This window comes from Nothoprocta perdicaria, unplaced genomic scaffold, assembly GCF_003342845.1.
Source record: "Nothoprocta perdicaria isolate Ctin4 unplaced genomic scaffold, notPer1 scaffold_10, whole genome shotgun sequence".
NCBI classification, from domain to species: Eukaryota; Metazoa; Chordata; class Aves; order Tinamiformes; family Tinamidae; genus Nothoprocta; species Nothoprocta perdicaria.
Window position 1 is genome coordinate 3,852,327 of NW_020454094.1, and position 21,606 is coordinate 3,873,932.

Genomic DNA, 21,606 nt, shown 5'->3' on the forward strand with positions numbered 1-21,606 from the left:
TGGCCAAATTGTGGATACTTCCAGTAAAGCAATTATCGGAAGAGCACACGTCTGGAGACCAAGCACTTTTTAATTTTTTATTTGGTTATTTTGTTAAAAAAAAAAAAAAAAGACATTTCTGAGTTTATATGTATATATAAAGATCACTAGTTGATTCTGTTTGTGGAAAACCTAAAACATTACATTGTGCTTTTCTTTCCCTTTAGAAAATCATCAGAATATCAGGGTGTGGAAAAATACTTGTGCTAAAGGAAAATGTGTGGGARGTGAATATATGTGTTTTTACAGGAAAGGCAAACAGCCAGAGTTGTACATTAATATATCATTTAGTAAAATTCCAACCTCAATGAAGTCAAAATTTCACTGCTAATTTCAACAGTTGTGATTTCACCCATTTTAAATTCCTTTGAAAGATATTTAGTTGTATTTTATTTGGCTAGGGTTTCTACTGAAGAACAYTGCAGAAATAGCACTGGGGAAATAAAAGCCAAATATAACACTTTGCATTTATGTCAGGGGATGTTGGTTCGTGTCCTTCGAGAGCTGTAGAGATCAGAAGTTCTAACACGCATGTCATTCAAAACTAAAATGAAACCTGTGCTMAGTGAAATACCACACAAGAAAATACTATTTTCACAAAGAAATGGCAGGTTTTTCATCTCTGTGTGCTCAGCTGAGTGCTGTAGCCAGCTCATAGCCTCTCCGAAGCAGGAAGAAACAGAAATGAGTCAAGTACAGTGGGCTGAACTAGCATTACTAGTATTAGAATGTTGTTTACGTTAGAGAAGTAATGACCTCCTATGTAGATCTTAGAGGATAGGCTTAACATCATTTTTACTGCTTACTTCATTTTTTATTGCATCCTGTTATTTTCAAGTTATAAATATTTGCCATTAAGCCAAAGACTTTGCTGACTAAAATGCTGAAGATGGATGAGTCATTCTGTCACACTTAAATCACTGCAAGTACCTTTCAGAAAGACCTGCTTCTCCTGGTTTACAATAGCTATTGACTCATTTCTGAATCAGCACGGTGCTGTGTCATCAGGCTGTTGGGAATATCCTTTCCTGCACTGCACCCTGGAAAGTCCTTCCAGAGATTTATTGGCATCAAGAAACATAGTTGCAGTTCCTGTAAGCCAAAGCTGGGTGTTTGCTTTCTGGTTTTGGTAGTCACAAGAATAGTGGGTTTTGCTCAAGTGCCTCTGCTGGTTGCCATCAGAGTCAGCTCCCAAAGTGGAGTGCCAGTCCTCAGGGAACCCAGTGCTGATGTCYCAGCTCCACCAAGGCCAAACTTCACTGCAGGGCCTGCAGCATCAGGAATCCGTAATGAAGTAGATGATGATGATGATCCTGGCAMTAGAAAAAAGATCTAATTACGGAAYTACCTTCTAGAGTAATCAKGAGARTCCAGAAWTTGCTAAATWTATCTCTTTTCTGGCTTAGGTGAGAAAATTTTTCTCTTTTAAAAAAAAAAGATCTTTCAATTAAAAAAGACGAAAACAARCCTTTAATCCTCATTTCCACCCCAATATGTCCTCTTCTCAATTAAGCTCCAGAATCCTTACCAGAATTTTGACCTTACTATGAAAGAAATTTGTGAGTCTCCTTTAATCCACTCTTTTTGTTTTTTTTTTTCCTGCTGTTGCTTTTGCGTGGAAAGGTCTCGGGTCACAAGGTCCAGCTTCGGTCCATCCATCAGGCTAAGGTGATGCATATAGCATAAACCTCTAAGACAACATGATCCTCTAGTGCACCAGAACAAGTGACAAGAACATCAAGGGCAAAAAGTGCATTGCCAACTAGGTGAAAGAAAATGTACCCAGGAGGAGAAAAGGTTGGAACTCAGACCATTCCAGGGAGCCTGGATATTTTGAAGCTGGTCCTTGCATCATGAGCCCTTGCCTTCCAGCTAGAGTGTCATAAACTCCTTGGTTGCTAGCCTTAACATTTGGTATTTATACTGAAGGTACAAAYCTGAATAAAGTAACATAGGTTTTCTCTGTGGAAATATAACAAACCCTCTAGAACTTTTTAATATGTGTTTTGTAGCTTTCTGACCTTTACAGAATCACACTAATGCTGTAATAAATCGCCTCTTTTACCGCCTGGAGTGCTACCTTTCACCCCCAAACATCTTTCAGTTGTCCCCATTGTCAATACATCACCATAATGTAGCCTGCACATGTGTAAGGCAGTATAAATACCCTTCTGTCACATGTAAACTTCCTGTTGGGAAGGTGTTATGGGAAGGGTACTRTGAATTTCTTCATGCTTTTAAATACAGTATAGTCTCTTCATTATAGTCTCTCCATCACTGAGCATTTCTCCGAGTAACTGATAGCATATCAGTTGTAGCATAAGATGTTTAATCTCATGTCTTCTACCTGTTTTCTTTTGGATAACTTCCTGTTGAGGGGGTTCATTAATTATCTTCTTTCAGAGTTTCAATCTCATTTGATTTTACAGGAATTTTACGGTTGCTTTTCTTTTTTGCAGGTGTGAAAACTGAGGTAGAAAGGATATTGTCAAAGGTCAACAGCAGAACCAAAAATTAGTAACACCTCTTCTCGGATCCGCATGATCACATAATCCTTTTTCAGTGGTTGTAGAGTGGCTATAAAGTGCTTGTAAAGTAAAAGTAACAGAAGACTCAGGGCATTTCCCATTGCTTTCTTTGCAAMATACAGTTTGTTTCTAGATCAAGAAAATCTATTTCAGTCAGCTTAAGCATCAGAAGGTGCTAGATGATTCTTTAACTTATTATTGTCCATATCCTTAAAATGTTGACAAATCCAGCGTTTAGATGCRTAGACTGCTCATTCCTGCATGTTTGAAATTTGCAGAGGTTGGATCCTTACAGCTGAATGTGTAGGGCATCTTGGGTCAGGATCCTTCTCCTTTGCTTAGCACAGTTGATCTTCTTCTCTCACTCCMACCAGCAAGAAGACCCCAACTCTCCTTCTTGCTGTCTCTTTGGTTAGGGCAGTAGTGAAGGATGCCATAAGGATGATCTCCTCCTTGCTGCTTCCCAGGTCCCTGGTCAAAAGTGAGCAAGCTCAGCATTGTAGCAGCTCCCAATTGCCTTGTTTGTGCTTTCCCAGCTCATAGCACCTCGCTTGGTGCTCCTCTTGTAATGATCTTGTGTTAAAACCTATCGCCCTGAAAAGACGAATTCAAGATCTAGTAGACTAGGAAAGACTGCTAGTGCTTAGACCCTCCTCAGACAGTGCAATACATGTGTTCCACTAGCTACCCTGAGGGCAGCTGATGTGTTTGACTCGAAGATTGTTTCATAGAGCCAAAGTGTAAATCAACAAGTTTTCTGCCTCATGCATTTAGAGCCATTGCAGCTGAATTGTATACTTTAATAGGAAGGTAAGCATGTTAGCTAAGTCCAATAAGTACAGGAGATGCTTTATAATGGAGAAAAAATAGTCCCAGTGTTGGACTGTGTTGTTACCTTTGCAATATTCACTTTCCTATCTCTGTTCTAGACTGGTGTTACTAGCAAGGCAGAGCTCCTTGCCGCTGCTGAAAAGAGTTAATTATCACCAATTCAAGACTTTCTTAGCTGCTGGATTTGTTTTTTGGATTACAATTTGTAAATACTTGGGTGAAGCTTGAAGGAGATGTCAGGAGGGGAGTAAACACATAAAAAGCCAGACCCATCCTATGAAAATCCTCCTAATCCTAGGAAATTTAGTCTAATGCAATAAAAAAGGCATTAAGAACTCATTTTGGGATTAATGAGAATGTGCCAGATTTGACTTCATTAAGAAGTGTTGTCTGATTAGGAGAGAGAAAAACATCACTGAGATCTGACAAGGAAATATGTTCAATTCATGCTTACTTCAAGTCAAGTCTATAGTCTATATCAGTTTTCAGCTCCTGTAATACAAATTGTGTGATCTTTATCTCCACAGAGATAAATATAAATTTAAATATATGAATCAGAAATGAGTTGTTGGGGACAGTGTCCTGAGAATAATCAAATGTCTTTRACATACTTGGGTTTGTATAGGGATTTTAGCAGTTTCCAGCTGACAGCTCTTTGGCTTTATAACTTGCTTCAGGAATATCTTTTGAAGCACCTGTTTCTCTTAGATTATTTACTTTAAACATAATTTTTGTCACTGGAAAAGTTTTCTCTGACTTTAAATGAATGAATTTCTAATCTTAAATATGGAAATCTATCTACAATTTAAGTTGAAATAAAATGCCATTATTTAAGCTTTGACAAGAAACGAAGATCATGAAAGTGATGACAAGACCTAAATCATATTTACAGAATATGTAAAACATAGGTAATACTCTATACAATTTATAACAGTTAAATCAAAAAGTCAGTATTTTAAGTAATTCTGATTCCATCAATCAAAACAATAAGTTTACTGTTACTTGGTTTCATAACCGGTTTCCATCCAGATAAATTGTATCTCCATGAAATATTTATATTTCAATGACAGTTCATTTTGCAGCATGAAACAAGTTCATCGTTTTAATCATCAGTGCCATTAGAAAATGATCTGACTTTTTTAGGGCGGGATACAGATGGCCGTTGTTCAGATCAAAATGGACAAATAAACACGTAAGAGAAAGGGAATTACATACTAATATTGTCTGAGAATATGGATATTATTCTCTGACGTTCATTTTGTGCTATGTTCTATTTCAAGAAACTCCAGCACTGGTAAAAAAAAGAAACCCAAAATGTGTACTGTGTTGTTACGAAGAATATAACTTTGATGTGGGGTTAAATGGAAGACTTGCATCTTCCTCTTTGAAGTGTCATCAATTTTCCAGACCGTAGGTTGGAAATACAGAAGAGTTGGTAGCACGTTACAGAGGAGCGGCTGTGCTCCCACTCGCAGGAAAATGCAGCTGCTCTCACTGCCAATTCATCACTGCTTGACGCACGGGCTGTAATTTCACATAGAAGGTATCACAGGCGCTAACTAGTAGTTTATGTTCGGAAACCTGCAAACAATGTCAATTTAGCACTACCTGAAACAGCRGTAAACCAAGCCAGAGCATCTCAAGTTGTTATTATATAGAAACATGTCAGCAGTTTAAAAAAAAAATAGTAAAGAAGAGAAATATATGTTGTTGCTGAGAGGTTTCCTTCTGTGGAATGAGGTAGCTTTATCCTTTTGAAAGTCACTTTTGTAGGGAGCTAATAATACCTGAGACTTTGGTAGCTGCAATTCAGGGCATTCTGGTTTAAAGAATTAACCTATTTTCTTTCTTGTGTTTTCTGTACTTCCTTTAAAAATTCAGGAGATTTATCCATTGATTTTACTGGAAGTATGTCTGTTTGCAGCAGTTGAGGGTCTGCTCTGTTGTTCTCTGAAAAAAATATGTTTAAAAAATCACATTAAACTAGGTTCTGGTTTGAAACCTTTTTATGTCATTACATTTTGAGTTGCACATAATAATAAGTCTTAAGATACCATAGGATTTTCTTGTTGAAGTGTGGAGGAAGRCAGAGTAAGTTTTCACACTGTTTTAACCCAAAGGAGGAAACTAAGCAGGGAAATGCACTAAGGGCATTTGCCAGCAGTAATTTCTGTTACTGATGCATCTTATCAAATCTCATAAGCTAAAGAGGGGAAGGATGTKCAAGGTCTTTGTGGGAGACCTTCTAGGCTGGGGCCAGGGATAAGCTAGGGAGGAAATAGTGCTTAAGTGCTAACAATCTTTGTCACTATTGTTGTCATTAAGATGAGATCTGTTACAGAGGAAACAAATGCAAGTTTTGTCTGCTCCCCTGAGTCCTTAAACACTGAACTATATTTTTTTTTTGGATGAATTTTACCAGGCAGTGCATTCTGCCTACCTATATTGCACAGGAAATGAGCTTGGATTATTTGGATTAAAGCTAATCTAAATTTTTTAATAGTTCAGTAACAGTTGCAAACTCAGAAGACTTGGAACTTTTCTACATTGAGAGAACTTTACATGATGGTTTGCTGAAAGTTTTTCAAGTTAGGATGAATTTTTTTCCTCAGTTTCTCTTTTTTGCTCCTTCAGAGCGTACTGGAGGAAGCTGAGTGTTAGTCTTTGTTCCACTGATCAAACTTCAAAGGGAAATGGTGAGAACTCATGTCTTTGCACCTACTGTTTGTGAGAAATGGCAATTTGAGACACACTCTGAGGACAGTAGTTTCTCCTCATCTCTGCTCATGGTGGCWTCCGAGACAGAATAACTTTTTGTTTATTTACCGTTTTATTCTGTTTCTCCTTATCTATGCTCTCTTTCTTGGCTTTTACCCTGGGAACAGATATTGCCAAAATACCCAAATTCTACATAACTCGTTGCTTTCCTTCTGATATAAAAGAGGAAAAAAAAAAAGAAAACCACAACTGGAAACTCTCCCAGGGCAGGTGTGACACTATTAACTCCAGTTCCACTTCCACATGTTGTGTTTCTCTTCTCTCCTTTGCAGTGCATACACGTGAGCAAGTTTTCTTGTTCCGCAGTCCAAACAACAAAGCCAACTCTCCTAGACCAAGCGTTATAAATTATATTCTCTTGAGACTTTTAATCTAATAATTTGAAGAGTGATAATTTTTTTTTAACAAGGGGATTAGGGGTCAGCTAGTGTGGATGCCAGATAGCAAGTAGGATACAAYACAGTGAGAGACGGAGTTTACAGTCACCAGCAGAAGGAGAGGTTTACATGAGGAGTACATAGGAGATGGACAGTCCTGGGATATCAAGATTTCAGGTTTTCCCTGGATGGGAGGCTCTAGCTCTTGATTCATCCCGTATCAGTGTCTTGCCCCACGTCCCTCAGTGGCCGGGAGGCCAGGGCCAGGTGCAGCTCTGACTCATTCTTCTCTGCCGACTTGGTTGTAGGAACCGTGCGGTTCCTGCTCAACACTGCTCTGCARCTCTGAAGTGAACAGGATGAGTTATTCTGGTTCCCTAGGAACACTCATAATTTGGACCCTAAATGGCTTTATTATAACAAATGCCTTAAACTGTGTTTTTACGTGTATATAGGTAATAAGTAAAGCAGCACATTTTATTTTTCACAGCAACAATAATTGCATTAGCTTGCATTACATTTTTATAAAAAAATGTGCAGCAAACAAGACTTCCTTTGTGTTTTTTTCTCCTGAGATTACTGAATTACAAAATATATGTGGAGTCAAATATTTTATGAGGATCAGTGAAAAAAGGAAATATCGAGAAGTGAGACAATTTCTAAGAAACCCAACTTGTGAAATGCTAATAGTGGAAAACCTATTTCCTGCAGTGTGTCCCCATCTCAAGTCAGGACATGATTCTGTTTAATGATTATTCTGCATCTGTAGGTAATGGGATGCAGAACTTTTCACTTGGAGGCCACCCTGTGATTCTGGAAGACCAGGAAGCACTTGGTGCTTCAGGGGCCGTTGTCTTTTGTCACTGATGTTAATCTGGTTGCACAAATCTCCTGTTACCTTAGRAAAAAAAAAAACAGTATAAAAGTCATGTTATGTTGGCAGGCTGGTGTTTGTGGTAGATCATTGTATAGAAAGCTCTTATGTTTTTCTAGTGTAAGAGAATGAATTTAACACAGAGAAATAAAATCAGCTTGCCTCTGTTTCATAGCCAATGCTGAATAAATAATAYATTGTATACCTAAAAAATTAATAATAATTGCAGCTAGCAGATTTTGCAGTAGGCCTTCATGAATCTGAGCAGTAAAGATCTCATCCTATTTTCCTTACAGAATATAACTTTCCAAAAATGTCTATACTGGGTCAGAACAAAGGTACCTTTAGGTTTCAGTTAGAATCATTTTAATGCAACCGTACCCTTTACCATTTATCATATCACATACAATAATTCCCAGGATTTACCTATACTATATGTGAAAATAAAATATGGATAGATATCTATTTAATTTATAGTATAATTCTTGCTATGCTTGATACTGTAAGAGAATAAATAACCATGCTCTATTTAACTTCCCTGTGTATTTACAGTTTCATAAACCTCCATATTACCCCACAATGTTCATTTCTGCTCCTCTCGTTCACCTTTAAAATAAGTGCCCCCCAGGGACTCCTCTGGTAGCATAACTTTCAACTACTGAATGCTATTCAAGGCCCACATCTAACCCAACATGAACCTWAACAGTGTGAACTGGGCAGTCCCACTAGTTCAAGTGCAAGCTTTTCACACTTGTATTTTCTTCCAGATCAGGRTTTTAGTCTCCATCAACTTGTATGTCCTCTGACATTTTAGGTGSCTTTCAGAAGTTTTGTTCCACAAGTTGTGAAGCACGTGGATGTAATCACATTACATCATTCTGACTCCTTTTGCTTTGGTACAGATCACTATAGATTTACAAAAGAAGAGGAAATATCCTTACAATATCCTTAAATCCAGCTGTCTTTTATGACCTGGAAAGCCAGCATCTGATAGGTATGTCTGCAATCCTAAGTAAGACCTAATGGTAAATGATAGGAAAAATGAGTGCAGTGTTTCAAAAATGCAGCACAGTTTTTTAAAGCAGGGAAGGGTGTAGATGAAGTCTCTGACCGTGTGAATTATACATGAAGCTCTTTAAGATTCTGTTTCCCATAAGTATGTCGTAAACATTTAAGTATTGTGGTAGTTTAAATTATCCTTGATTACAACACAGCAGTGATTTCCCTTTTCCCTTCTTTAAACTTCTTCCTAAAGAGTAAGAGGCTTTTTATGAACATTTGAGTTTAAAAGCACATAGTGTCCTGGGAAAGCAACTCATTTCCATTGCTTTTAGTTGAAGACCTGGCTAAAGATATTATATTAAAATCTCATACATTAAATTAATATAGTCCCACCTGAAAATTAAAATATATTGAAAAAAAACACCTCCATAATAATCTTCAGTGCCACTGATACCAGACATCCTTTAACTTATGAAGAACCTTAACAGTGAACAGCTTTCTTGCCTTTCCCATCTCTGTTTGAAGTTTGTTTAAGAGAGCTACTTACCCRGTAGTTAGGAATCTTCTCGAATTTCCAGCCTTAATTCATTCTCAGCCAGCATCTTCCGTGTATTTTCACACCAAAATTGACGTTTTAATTGCTTTTCTTTTCCTTTGTTGTCCTTTGCTACTTGTCCTTACTGTCCTTTGTATTTATTACAATTGCAGAAATTGAACATAAATGAAATAATTCTCAGAATGCTATTGAGATTTCTTCTTTTTCGTGCTTGATTCTAAGTTCTTTCTAATTTATTCTAACATTGTTAGTGTCTGCAGCAATTCAGATTTGCTCTGCAAGTACAATGCAACTAGGTATGGTTTTAAAAAAAGTACTCAGTACTCTTTGCCTCTTGCTGTTTGTCATGAATGTGTTTTCACAGTTATTACAAAGTCTATTTGAGAAGATTCAGTGGGCAGAAGAATGATTACAAATAACTTCTTACCTAACAAGTCAATCTTAAAATCAGGAATGAAATCCTAAAGGGTTAGTTATAATGATGYTCGTTCTTTTTCCAAGCCAGTGAAATAGAAGTCACAGTTCTAATATTCAACCATGAATATCTGAAAAAATAACTACCTGAGATCATGTGGAGTAGAAAATCACAGAAAGATGAGAACTGTTCAAGCTATTCAGTGTTTCATAGATAAAATGAAGAAAATATTTGTCCCGTACGTGAAATATTCAAGCTTTTATTTACTATGATTTTAACATTTTTAAATTGTTAGTTATACTTAAATAAAATCAAATGCGTTTCTAAACATGGCCAGGTTTCTAAAAAGTAATTTAATTTTACGGATTGATAAAGGCCAGGGTCTTTGAAACTTTTTGCATGTTTATAACTTTGTAATTTCTGTAACCGGGTCTCGTTCTGTGGTGGATACTGTGTTACCATGTTCTGTTATCATGTTCTGTATCAGTTTGTTTCCCACTTTCTCCATGTTAACAACATCTGTTTGCTCTCTTCTTTTCTCATAACTTGATGAACCAATCTGACAGGCCACTGATTAAATCATTATACATTTAACACTGAGTTGTTAAAACTAAGGTAAAGATCCATTTGGATATTTAAATTTGTTTAGGAAACTAAAGGAATCATCTGTATGAAAACTACTGTAATCATTTTCTTAGATGTTTAGACTAGAATTGTAAAAGGAAGAAAAGGCTCCTTTTAGAGATGCATTAATTGAGGACCATACACAAACACCATGGGGAAGATAGGAGGAGGTGACAATTCTTGGGTGAATAAGGAGGAAGCTCGAGATGAAATATATATAAATATATATCWTAAATATATAATATGTTATATTTATATATATAAGATAGTCTTGGATACTATTACTAACAAGACTGTTGTGTGAGCTGGAAGCCTRTTATTCTGTCTTGAAAAACAGGCATWGGAGAACTTTACAAATTGTCTGTACCTTTCTAAGTTAAGACAAATTAGAAGGCTAGCAGGTTTCTATGGTACCAGCTCTCAGAACTGTRTTGAAGCAGCCTCTTTCTACAAGGCTGTATGTCCTTACAAACACAGATTTTAAAAAATTGATAAGCTTTTATATTGTTGYACTGGTTAAAAGGATGTGTTGGAGTAAATAATGTAATCTTAGCCTGTTTCTAAGCATAGCATTTCATACTGTGAGGTGAGGAAAGTATTCTTATGAAGAAAATAGTAATTATACAGAAAATTAGCTTGTAAGAAAATTCAAAACCAACATAGGTAGCACGTACACACGGATTACTTGTAAGTACAGTAATGTGACTGCCACTCGGAGGTAATTTACATTTAATTATGGTTTTTAATTTATGAACATTAGATAAGCATAGCTGGAAACAAATAACATGCAAATCTGGGATGTGAACCCCGTTTTTTAGTTTGAAAACAAAAGAGAACTTTATAGTTACATAGCTACTGATGCATATCAGGCTTGCATTTATTCATCTGAGGTAATCTGCAGTTGCTTAGCCACAGAAGGGTATAAAGAAGATGCTTTTCATCTGAAACAACGATCCTTTTACTTACTGTGCTTGCCACGTGATGTACACGTCCCATTTAAATGGAATGATCTTCACAGCGTTATAAAATATTCATTAAAAATTTTCAGGCAACTTGCAATTCAAAATGTTCCACAATATCTGCTGTGGATTAAAAGGGAGGTTTTTTTTCTTCACAATAAACATTTTTTAACTGACTCCATTTTTACATGTATATGTATTTATTCAAATAGTGGTCTTATCTATCTATTCTCCTTTAATATACTGCCTTGAACCCAGATTTTGATACAGGGCTTTGTTTGAGGCATAAATCAGGCTTAGAGGACCCTAATTTTTACTTCTGCAAAAGTCTGCATGGTTAGTACTTGGATTTCCAAAGGAAAATGATCACAGAAATGTCTGGTGATGGTTTGGATATCTTAATTGTGGGTGTTAATTTGAATGGAAAATAGAATGATGGATAAGGGTAAAAGAAAGGACCAAGAAGAGTATTTTCACAAAGCAGTGTGAAATACTCATACCATTTTCTTTTTAGTTTCCAGAATTAATTCACTCTGGCAAATGACTTCAGAGCTGATGTTAGTACCCCTGAAAAGAAATATGCATTTCAGTACTTTAGCTGATGCAGCACTGAGTTGCATGGGTTTATGCCAGTCAGCTTTATGCCAAGAAAATTCCCTCACAGTAGTTTGGAGAAGATATTGGGGCCAAAGACAGCTCAAATGTTGGTTCCTCAACCATTTAGTTGGTAAAACCAAGCTATGTGATGTTTCTGTAGCCAGGTGAGACTGTAGGGTAAGAGGATTTAMCTTCATGTTTAGTGCTCCTGTGAAACTCACATTCTCTACCTCTCCAGGTTCAGCTTGTACAGAGCCAGTTCAGCTCATTCAGATCTCCGGGCTGGGCCTGTGGTCAAGCATACAGAAATCACTGTATTGGACTTGACATGGGAAGATCTCAATTCCTCTTCAGATTTGCCTCTAAATCTCTGTATGCCACCCAAGTTGCTGTACAAGCTTTAGTGACTTATATCTCCACATGGTGTTTGGGAAGATGGAAGTTTTAACAGTCCCRGCATAGCAGTAAAAAGTCACTATGATGCTTCTCAATCACTTCTGTCCTTCTAGATGCTATGGATTTTATGAGGGCATCAAAGATGTATCGATCAGGGGATATCTCAGGAAAGAGTCCAAAATGCTGAGCATGAGTTCTGGGTCTCCTGAGAATTCCAGTTTCAGGTTTGAAAGCGGATTTTGTGATGCAGGCCTTGCTCCAAAGGAAACACAAGCAGAGCAGATAGAGCGTGCTTGGCGTTTAAGAAGCTTGGCAAGAGCAAACAGCAGGTAGTGAAGCGAGTGGAATTCACTTGCGGTGCAGGCCCTCAGAAAGCTCAAAATGTGCAGGCGTAAACCACGTGAAGAGCGTCCCTAGCAGCCGCCTCTGTGTCTTGAGGCGAATTAGGCAAATCACATTARCATCAGTTTAATCTGCAGAAGCCAATAAACAGTTCTCAGATAGAGATGCTTAAAAAATGTGGTGGGATTAAAGAGAAAGGATGTCCCGGAAAGGGAAATGTTCAAATATCCTTAACACACTTAGAAATAATGCATCTCAAAACAGGTAATATAGGGAACATCAGTGTCACTGCATATAGATTTATTCACCTGTAATATGTATAGGCTGAAGGAGGGTTTTTTACAGTTATCCTCTCTGAGTTACTATGAATTTATAATGCTGCTCCTTAACATTTATATTTGTCTACACTAAAGATGCAATAATTTATTAACATGGTAATGAATGTTTAATACTCCTTGTCTGTATCATTTTATAAAACTAGCTAGTTAACCCCATGATCCTTTAAAATAAAAGAACGAATATGAAGCAAAAATGCCATTTAGAAAAAAATGGATTTAATTATTCACAGAATTTTCAAAATGGGAAGCTTTAGTTCAAAAGTTCTGTTACTCAATGGATRTAAGATATTCAGGATGTAAGAATCCTGTGTCTGGATTAATGTGTTAGGTCTGATAGTTAAAATTCAGGTAAGGTTACCTTTCCTTTATATGTACAGAYGGCCACGTAGCATCTGTACTGAAAATTTAATGCAGACATTAAAAAAACATGAGTTATAATCCTTTAAAAATCAGGAAATTGGCTTAAAATCAAGTAATATTTTAAAAATATATGTTAGACTCTACTTTTACTTCACATTTCTGACAGATTAGTATTTACCTGTTTCTCAATCTTTTTGCCTCACAGCTCTCAGTGTTAGGGAGCTACTTGTACCTTTCAACGGAGCTGGAATTAGTATTTAAGTACTTAGAAAAACCAGAAAAATCAGAGACAGCAAAATTTCCTGTGTTGTTCTGATGAGTGAAGTACTACTATGATCTAAACAACGCACTGAATCACCGAGCCTGTTTTCTTGTCTATAAAATTTTGAATGTACTCGGCTGGTTTGTGAGAAAGTCGAGGTTGTCRAGTTCATCCATTTTGCTCAAATTCCAGTAGGTTCTCAATCCTTTAAGTATTGTATAGCAGTTAGAATAGATTTAATTAGTGACAATGACTTGAAACCTTGTGATCGTTCATCATTCAAAGGGAGAATGTAAAGAGGATGGGGTTAAACTCTTCTTGGTGTTGGCCAGTGATAGGACTGGTTGAAACCCAGGCAGTGCCATCTCCATGTGAGGAAGAACTTCCTTCCTGTGAGGGTGCCAGAGCCCTGGCACAGGCTGCCCAGGGAGGCTGTGGAGTCTCCTTCTCTGGAGAAGACCGACCTGGATGCAACTGAGAGCCCTGTGCTCTGGGTGTCCCTGCTGGAGCAGGGGGTTGGAATAGATGATCTCTAGAGGTCCCTTCCAACCTTAACCAATCTAGGATTCTGTGATTCATCTAATTACATCACAATAAACAAGCTTACATTTTCCAGATGGGAACTTCCYCTTTTAGTTACTCACTGCTTAGTGAGATTTTATTATTGATAAGYTTTTTATTATTATTATAACACTTCATTTTCCAAGCTTTTGTTTTTGGAATTTATAGAAATGACATCTTTAGGAATGCCAAGAAAATAAATAAAACTTCTTCATTTCACATGATCCTGATCTKTTTCTTTATTTGAGTATTTGTAGATTAGTTTGGCAGTTGTAGTGAAAACTTTATTATTTGTCATCAGAAAATTCTGCTCTATATTTGCCACAAAGACAGTTCAGTGATCCCATAGATTTTTTATATAACAAAAGAAGTTCTGAATCTTGATTTTTTAAATTATACTAAGTATACTACAATCAGCATAATAAAGATGTGATCCACAATTATAATCTGCATTACAATCTTTTGTGAAGGTATCAATTACCTCCTTAGGGTTAGTTACGCTGGTGTATGATCCAACTGAGGAAATGCTAGGAAAAAAATGTTTAGTTTTGATTTTCCTCTATATTTTTGAATAAATTAACAGGGTTTTACCAAGTCTTAAATGATGTAGTATTTTAATACAGAAACTGATATATGCACTTTCTTAAAAAGAAGAAATTAAGAATTAATAATTACAAAAACAAAAGTTTATTTTTTCTTCTATTTATCAGTGCTTAGTTATCTTTGTTATACAGCTGCATTCTGACATCTGTAGCCATGAAACAGAACTTTTGACTCGCTTTCTAGGCCGGTATTTGGCTGAATGAATTCTCTGCTTGTTCTTTTGCTTGTTGCCATTTTAAGACTAACACCCCTCTTTTTCCTTCCCTTTCTTCTCTGCAGCAATGACGATGCAGTTCATAAGCCATCGGTTCCCTGACTACCATGATCCAACTATAGGTGAGTAAGGATTATTCTGCCCTTCATCGCTTTCAATCTTTCTGCCTATTTGAGATATTCTGGAGTTAGAAGCAAGATTTGTAAACTTCGGATTAAACCTTTGTAGTCTGCTGGCAATTAGATGGTGTTATGGTCATATTGGAGCCACTGGCTCCTGAAATGCTTTGCCGAAGAACTCTTTTAACAACAGGTTTTCAGCTTTGTAACTCATGCTGGCTGTTTAATTTTGGTCTCAGAAAGAAAAACAAAAACCTCACAAGAGGGAAAACAGTGTTTCCACATAGGGAACTGTAACTCAAGAATTCTCAGAAATCATTAGTCTCAGATAAATCCAAGATCAGTTTTCTCAGCAAACCCCTAATGTCATTACCATACATTTTTGTTCAAATCATTTACACTGATTTAATTGAAGTGTTAAAATGTATAAGATAAAGCCAACAAAATGGTTATTTCCAATAAAAGTCTAATTTCTGTGTCCATTAAACTAAAAAAAAAATTTGGATAAGAGGAAATAAAAAAGAAAGATTATGACTCTTTTACAGAGCTTGGCATGGTTTGCCAGTGACCTGAAATATGTAGCTGCTATATATGATATATCTTGACAAAGGAGGTGGACAAGAGAGTCTTGAAGAATTTAACAATTCACTATTCACTCAAGAAGATGATGAGTTAGACTCTGCATAGAGCCTATCACCTACATTAGAAGTGTGTTTCACCTCCCCAGTCTGAGGAGGAGAAAGATAATCTTGAAAAATATGTCCAATATTTGTAATTCTTGTCATGTAGTTAGCTCCCCTGTTGTGGATATCAAGAATAGTACAACCTCTACAAAATTACTGCCTGACTAACCTGGCCAGTGGTACCATTTATTTTAATTTGTCATCTCTATAGTGCATTCCTTGGATATTGGCTTCTGGCAAATGGTGATTTTTAATGGAGGAAAAAAATCTATTCATGAAATATTCACACAGGTAGGAATTTTATAATCACTGCAAAAATCAGAGAAGAAAATTGAATTTACCAAGAACTCTACAGAAGGCAAAGCCACAAGGGCGTTTCCTCCAATTCATTTGCTGCACTCAGGAAAAAAATCTAATCACATGTAATTGGAAAAGAGGGGAAGAGAATTAGTAGCTACTGACACCATTAAGTTATGTACATACATCCTTCTTTATTATTAACTATCCACCTGCCATCTGTATTTATCCATATATTGTAACTTGTCAGAATCTTAACTTATTGGTCTCTAGACACTACCACAATATGAATAATAAATAATCATAAAGAGAAAGAAAGCTTATGATGCATTATAAGTGCACACGACAGGAATGCCTAGAGGACCTAATCAGGATGAAGGTCTCCTTGAGTGAGAGGCAGCTTCTACCCTGTAAAACCAACACTCTAAAGAGGAAAAGAGAGAGGAGGAAAGGAAAAGACGTGAAAATTTGAATTCAAATTCACGCAGCTTGCCAGGGGCAGAGCTGGAAATAGGAATGTGAGTTTTATCCACTCAGCACTTATGTCTCTCAGAGCATGCCGGGGACATCCTGAAACTGGCTTGTTTTCTATCCGTATTTTAAAATATATACTAAACTGTAGGGTAAAATCTTGTGCTATAAGTACCTGTCTGTGCTGTTAGGTGTATTTCTGGTATGACCACTCAACATTGGACAAAATGAAATAAAATAAAATAAAATAAAATAAAATAAAATAAAATAAAATAAAATAAAATAAAATAAAATAAAATAAAATAAAATAAAGAAATAAACAGAAGAAATCATTTGTTTTATGAAATAGTGGTAAACCTCTTTTTAAAATCCCAATATATTGAAAAAAGTTCATATGATTGGAAGTTTCTTTAGACGTGGGTATCAAATCCTAGGATTTATCTTAGTATTTCTTGTGCATTGACAGGCAGGCATATTGTAAGGTATTTTCTAGATGTCTGCTAAGATTTTACAGCTCTAGCAAATTTTYGAGATTGACAGAATAAATGGTGACCCAGAATTACCATACCCAGGACCAAGGCAGTATTRCTAACAGGAGTTGCCTGAGGGGAAATTATTCCCCTAAGCTTTCAAAGAATGAGCCACAAAAAGCTGTTTTATATACCAGAAGACTTYTCTCTTTGAGACAGGAGAGTGATCTGTCTCAAATTTTGTTGAGATTTTGTTTGTTTGTTTTGTTTTCACAGTAACCCAGCAGGATGTTCAGGGAAAAAAGTAAAACCAGGCTATGTACAAAATAAACCTTTACATGATACACACACCCCTCCACATTCCAGCAGAGTGGTAGAGCACAAAACTGTACTTAGATTTTCAACCGTGTCTTAGATCCCTGGCCTCTRTAAAAATCAATATATTGCCTTTCTTCTATGTCGTACATTTTAGGCCCCATTTTAATTTCTCAGCAATTTGTGTCCTACTTGTGCGACTCATGAGCTTTTCCTAAGCTTTTCCTAAGCTTTGTCCTAAGCTTTTCTGGAAATACTGCCCTGGGATGCATCTTTGAAAATAACATTTCTGCCCACTGGTGGTATTACTGGTTTGGGGCATTTTAAGCCAGAGCAGTTTTTGTGAATGTTACTGAAAAGGTGACATTCAGTGGAAATGATAAAGTATTATATTATGTAACAGAACGATAATGCACAGATTTGAAGTATTAACCAACCAGCTGAGCCTACTTTGCTCCTGTTAATCTTTAGGGTACAGTCTGTAATTTCCTTTGCTTTACATGGGCATAAGAATCTAATAAATGCCTGCATGCTTTTCCTTAATGTTCTTCCACTAACTACCCAACTCTCTGTGTTCGGGGATGGAGCAGTAATCACTGTTCTTCCATGCAAATTTAGCCTTGATTTAAGTGGGTTAGTCCTGACAGGAAGGATATTATACCTGCCTGCCTTATGATGGGGATTTTCCTAGGAGATGTACTAATAGAACGAGGAGGAGGAGACGGGGAGGGAAGTAATTGGAAGTACCTTTGTAAATAGCATTACTGTCTTTCAAATCCAAGAGGCTAATCACTTTAAAACTTAGAAGAAAAACTTGAATATCCCCCATGACCAATTAGCTATAAATATTTAACATTTTACTGTCCATTTAACTGCTTTAAACAATTAGCTTTCCGCTTGTTTTGCCCTCCTTCCTCTTGTTTTGTCCTCCTTTGAACCTCTTACAGTACCTTGAAAACTAGCACAATATTCCTTGATATGCAAATAGGTTTTGTTTTGGATTATTAAAGACCATGACCCAGTTTAACTTTTCACTCTCCACCTTAAAATTGTCTTGGGAGTGGAATAATAATTTTAGCTTTTTTTTTTTTTTTTTTTTTTCCCCTTCATCTCTAGTTTCTTGTTAAATAAAACCTGTGCCTATTACCTCTAGTTACAGAAGATGGGACAATGAAGCCTATTCCCAGGGCACAGGAAGACAGAACTGATACAGTTTGTTGATATTCTAGTTGAAAAGTAAAGCCCAAACAGTCCATACAAAAGGGTAATAATAATGTTCATGTATCATTAAAATTCCAGAGACATTCTCATTTTCTTTTTTGTCATAGGCTGCTGTTGTGTTATTCAGTGCATTTTTGTTGCAGTGGGAGTGTGTTCAGAGAAGTGCTCTGATTAGTGACCCTGTCAGATTAAGTGATCATAGTTAAAAAAGGGCTGTAAAACCTCTCTTTGTCTTATCTGATTGTCACAGTTTTGAAGCTCTAAGGTCTTGATAAACTCAGACCATTTGATATTATGTATAAATGTAAATAAATATACATACACTTAAATATATTAATAGGTGTTTGTGCATTTATATAGAATATTGAGTAGTTAAAGGATACCTGAAATGTTAATTTTGATGAAGTCACTTTGCATATAATTGCACTTCCAGATAAAACAGTAATAATTTCTGTATTTTAGGCTTGTAGCCATTCCTTTTGAGACAGGAACATATTATTTTTGTATGGAAATGAGGAGGGGAAGGTGAAAAATTCCTTTAGTATCGGATAGAGCATATGTGAGCACAATTTCCTAGGTTAGCCCTTCAAGAAAATGAAATGATTTCAGCACGCATTTAATATTTAATTGCAATCAACAACAGGCACCATTTCCAAATGGTAGCGAATGTGATCATTTTCTGGAACAAATGGATAAGAGCAATTTTCACTCCATACATTCTCTGGCAATATCACAGGGAGTTAATGCAAGCAGAGTGGCAGGAAAGGAAGCATGACATAGTGTGGCAAACTGGACAGCCTCCAAGCTGCTCATTAGCCATGTGACTAATCTTAAAATGAATGCCTAATGCAAACGAGATGCGAAGGCAGCTTCCTGTTTTGGGGAGATATCACTGCATGAGATTGTGTCAAATGAGCAGTTGAGGGCATTAAGGCTCTGTCAATGTCACACTTTAATTGAAATGGGTGTTGGATGGGAGGCACTTTAGCATTAAGCACATGAATTTCCATGAGATTTCCTAACGTAGTAATGCATTCACTAGTGCATTAAATAAAACACATTTGAACTCATCTTTAATAAGATGATGGAAATGTATGGGTGAATTTGAGAGAAAAGATAAAATGTGCCTGAAAATATTCTAAGCTTATATAATACATTCCTAAAACGTCTGTACAACAAGGAATCTTTTACTTTTTGTAAGGGTACTATAATAAAGAGGACAAAACAAGGGAATTTAGATGCCACTAATAATGATAGAATGAAAAAAAGACCAAGATGGGAAGCATCCTCTACATCAGCAGAGAAGCCGCTTACCAAATCGTACTGTTCAGATTCCTTTTCAGGGTACATAGAAAGTTTTTTATTTCTACAATTGTGTAAAACATGTATATGCTTGTATTCCATCCTTATTTCATTCTTATGTAAAATCTCCCATCCATTTTCCCAGATAATGGGAAATTAAAAGGTAATGTATTTATGCTGACTGGACTGAACAAGATTTCACATATTAAAGTTGGTTTTGAAGACCAAAGTTATTTTTTGTTGTACACATTTCGGGTATTCTAGAGCTAACCAATGGTGACCAGTTTTCATTTATCATTTTCCACATATTTATTAGTCTGAAAGTGGATAAACAACTCCTAAAAATGATCTCCAGAGACTGTCTCTTTTGTAGACTTAAATTGCTCACATTTATATTTCATATTTATCATCATATAAAAGGGAAATTTAAGAAATACATTTGAACCATATTCTTAAGCTCATGTTGTATTACTAAGGTTTTTTTTTTGTATCTGTTGCTATCATCTGCATTATATGTCACATCAAGGAATTAATACAAATCTCTAGGTCTTCTGTAAGTCTTCTGTCATATCATCTGATTCTCTGTGGATATGATATGTCACAGGACATATGGAGAATTCATGCCATTCTAATCTAGGTACAGAAAATGAGACTAGACACCTTTAGACTATATCAAATAGCAACTATCATCTGCATGTGGGCCACTGAATACAATCTGTAATTCCATTAATTATAAGGACATCTTAGCTATCTTCCATGTAGACATCCATTTTGTGGCTGTCTAGAGTTTGGTACGTAAATCCGAAGCACAGATCTGCCATGGTAGATAGTCATAACAAGAGCCTTTGCAGATCTTGATGGTATCTCTATCAATGCCAGATAGATGTCCCTCAGCAAAGGAGGAAACAGGTTAGGAGGGTGATGCGGGATCTTTGTAGTGAACAGAGAAAGGATCATGTCTCTGGCACCATGGATGCTCCCATTGGAAGGCTGAAGAAAAGCATAAATAGAAAAGAAAGGAGTAGCATCAGAGAAGGTAGGAATGAAAGAGGTTTGCAAGCTGTTCCGTYGGTTTAGACTACAACAAAGCAGTGGAATTGTCAGCTCTCTGCTTAATATTATTATAACATCCTTCCATGAGGGGAAGCAAAGTATTTGAGGCCATTGAGGATGGAGACCAGAAAATCTTATCAGATCTGTGGTGGAAACAGTTTGAAAAAAAATCCATTCAAAAAAAAAAAAAAACACAAAAACTCCCATTTCTCTCTCAAAATAAATATTTGAAAAATAGCAGTTTTACTTTAAGGAATAGATTAACGATAGCTGCATCGTGTCTCAACAGAACAGTTTCAGCTCCAGGTATTCTTAGTTCCAGGTAATCTTCGATTCTTTGTTCCTTTCTCCCCTAAAAACCTCACTGTTCTCCCCAGTGCTGAAACAGTCCAGACCCATTCTAAATATTCTGTGCTCCTTAGRTACATCTTCTATAGCTGTGCTATTAAACTTCCCTTTTCTGGACTTTTTATTGATACACCAATTATCCAGACATAAACAGTTTGCAGTTTTCAATTGCATTGAAATTATTTGAGAGCTGTTTACTGCAGCTGACAGTTACTTGTACCTTAGCATTTCCAGAGGCTCAAGAAACAATTTTTAATGAAGTAATTTTCCTTTACTAGTATCTCAGATGTAAACTACAGCAGACAGGCAAACACAGGATGTGTCTTTCTAGTGAAGGCTGGAGTAGATGGCCCAGAGAGCTGTTCCTCCACCTGTCATTTTTCCCTGTCCTTTCACCAATACAGATGCTCAGAGGTGGGAGGTTAATCAGAAACTCTTCATTAACGTTTGGGTCTGTGTCTCATCTTGGGAATGCAGTTGCCTGTCTGTGTCCATCACTCAGGCCCTTGAAAGCTGGAAGCAGCAGCTGGGCTGCCAGATGCACCTCATCCCCAGTAGCTTCACCAGTAAATATCTGCACTATGCTAGGACTTCTCAAGTGGGGAAAAATTAGAGGAGAAACAGTGTAGAGATAACTTATTTCTTTATCCTGAGCCATGAACAAGGAAGGA

General features: G+C 36.6%; 1 protein-coding gene across 2 annotated transcripts in view; it reads left to right on the plus strand.

The window, feature by feature from the left end:
• Positions 1-21,606, plus strand: part of RIT2 (Ras like without CAAX 2) — a 153,165-nt gene that overhangs the window by 33,288 nt on the left and 98,271 nt on the right. For both annotated transcript variants that reach the window (XM_026039290.1, XM_026039297.1), the window contains exon 2: positions 14,722-14,778. In XM_026039290.1, coding sequence (XP_025895075.1) covers positions 14,722-14,778 — 57 coding nt within the window. The remainder of the gene's footprint in view (positions 1-14,721; positions 14,779-21,606) is intronic.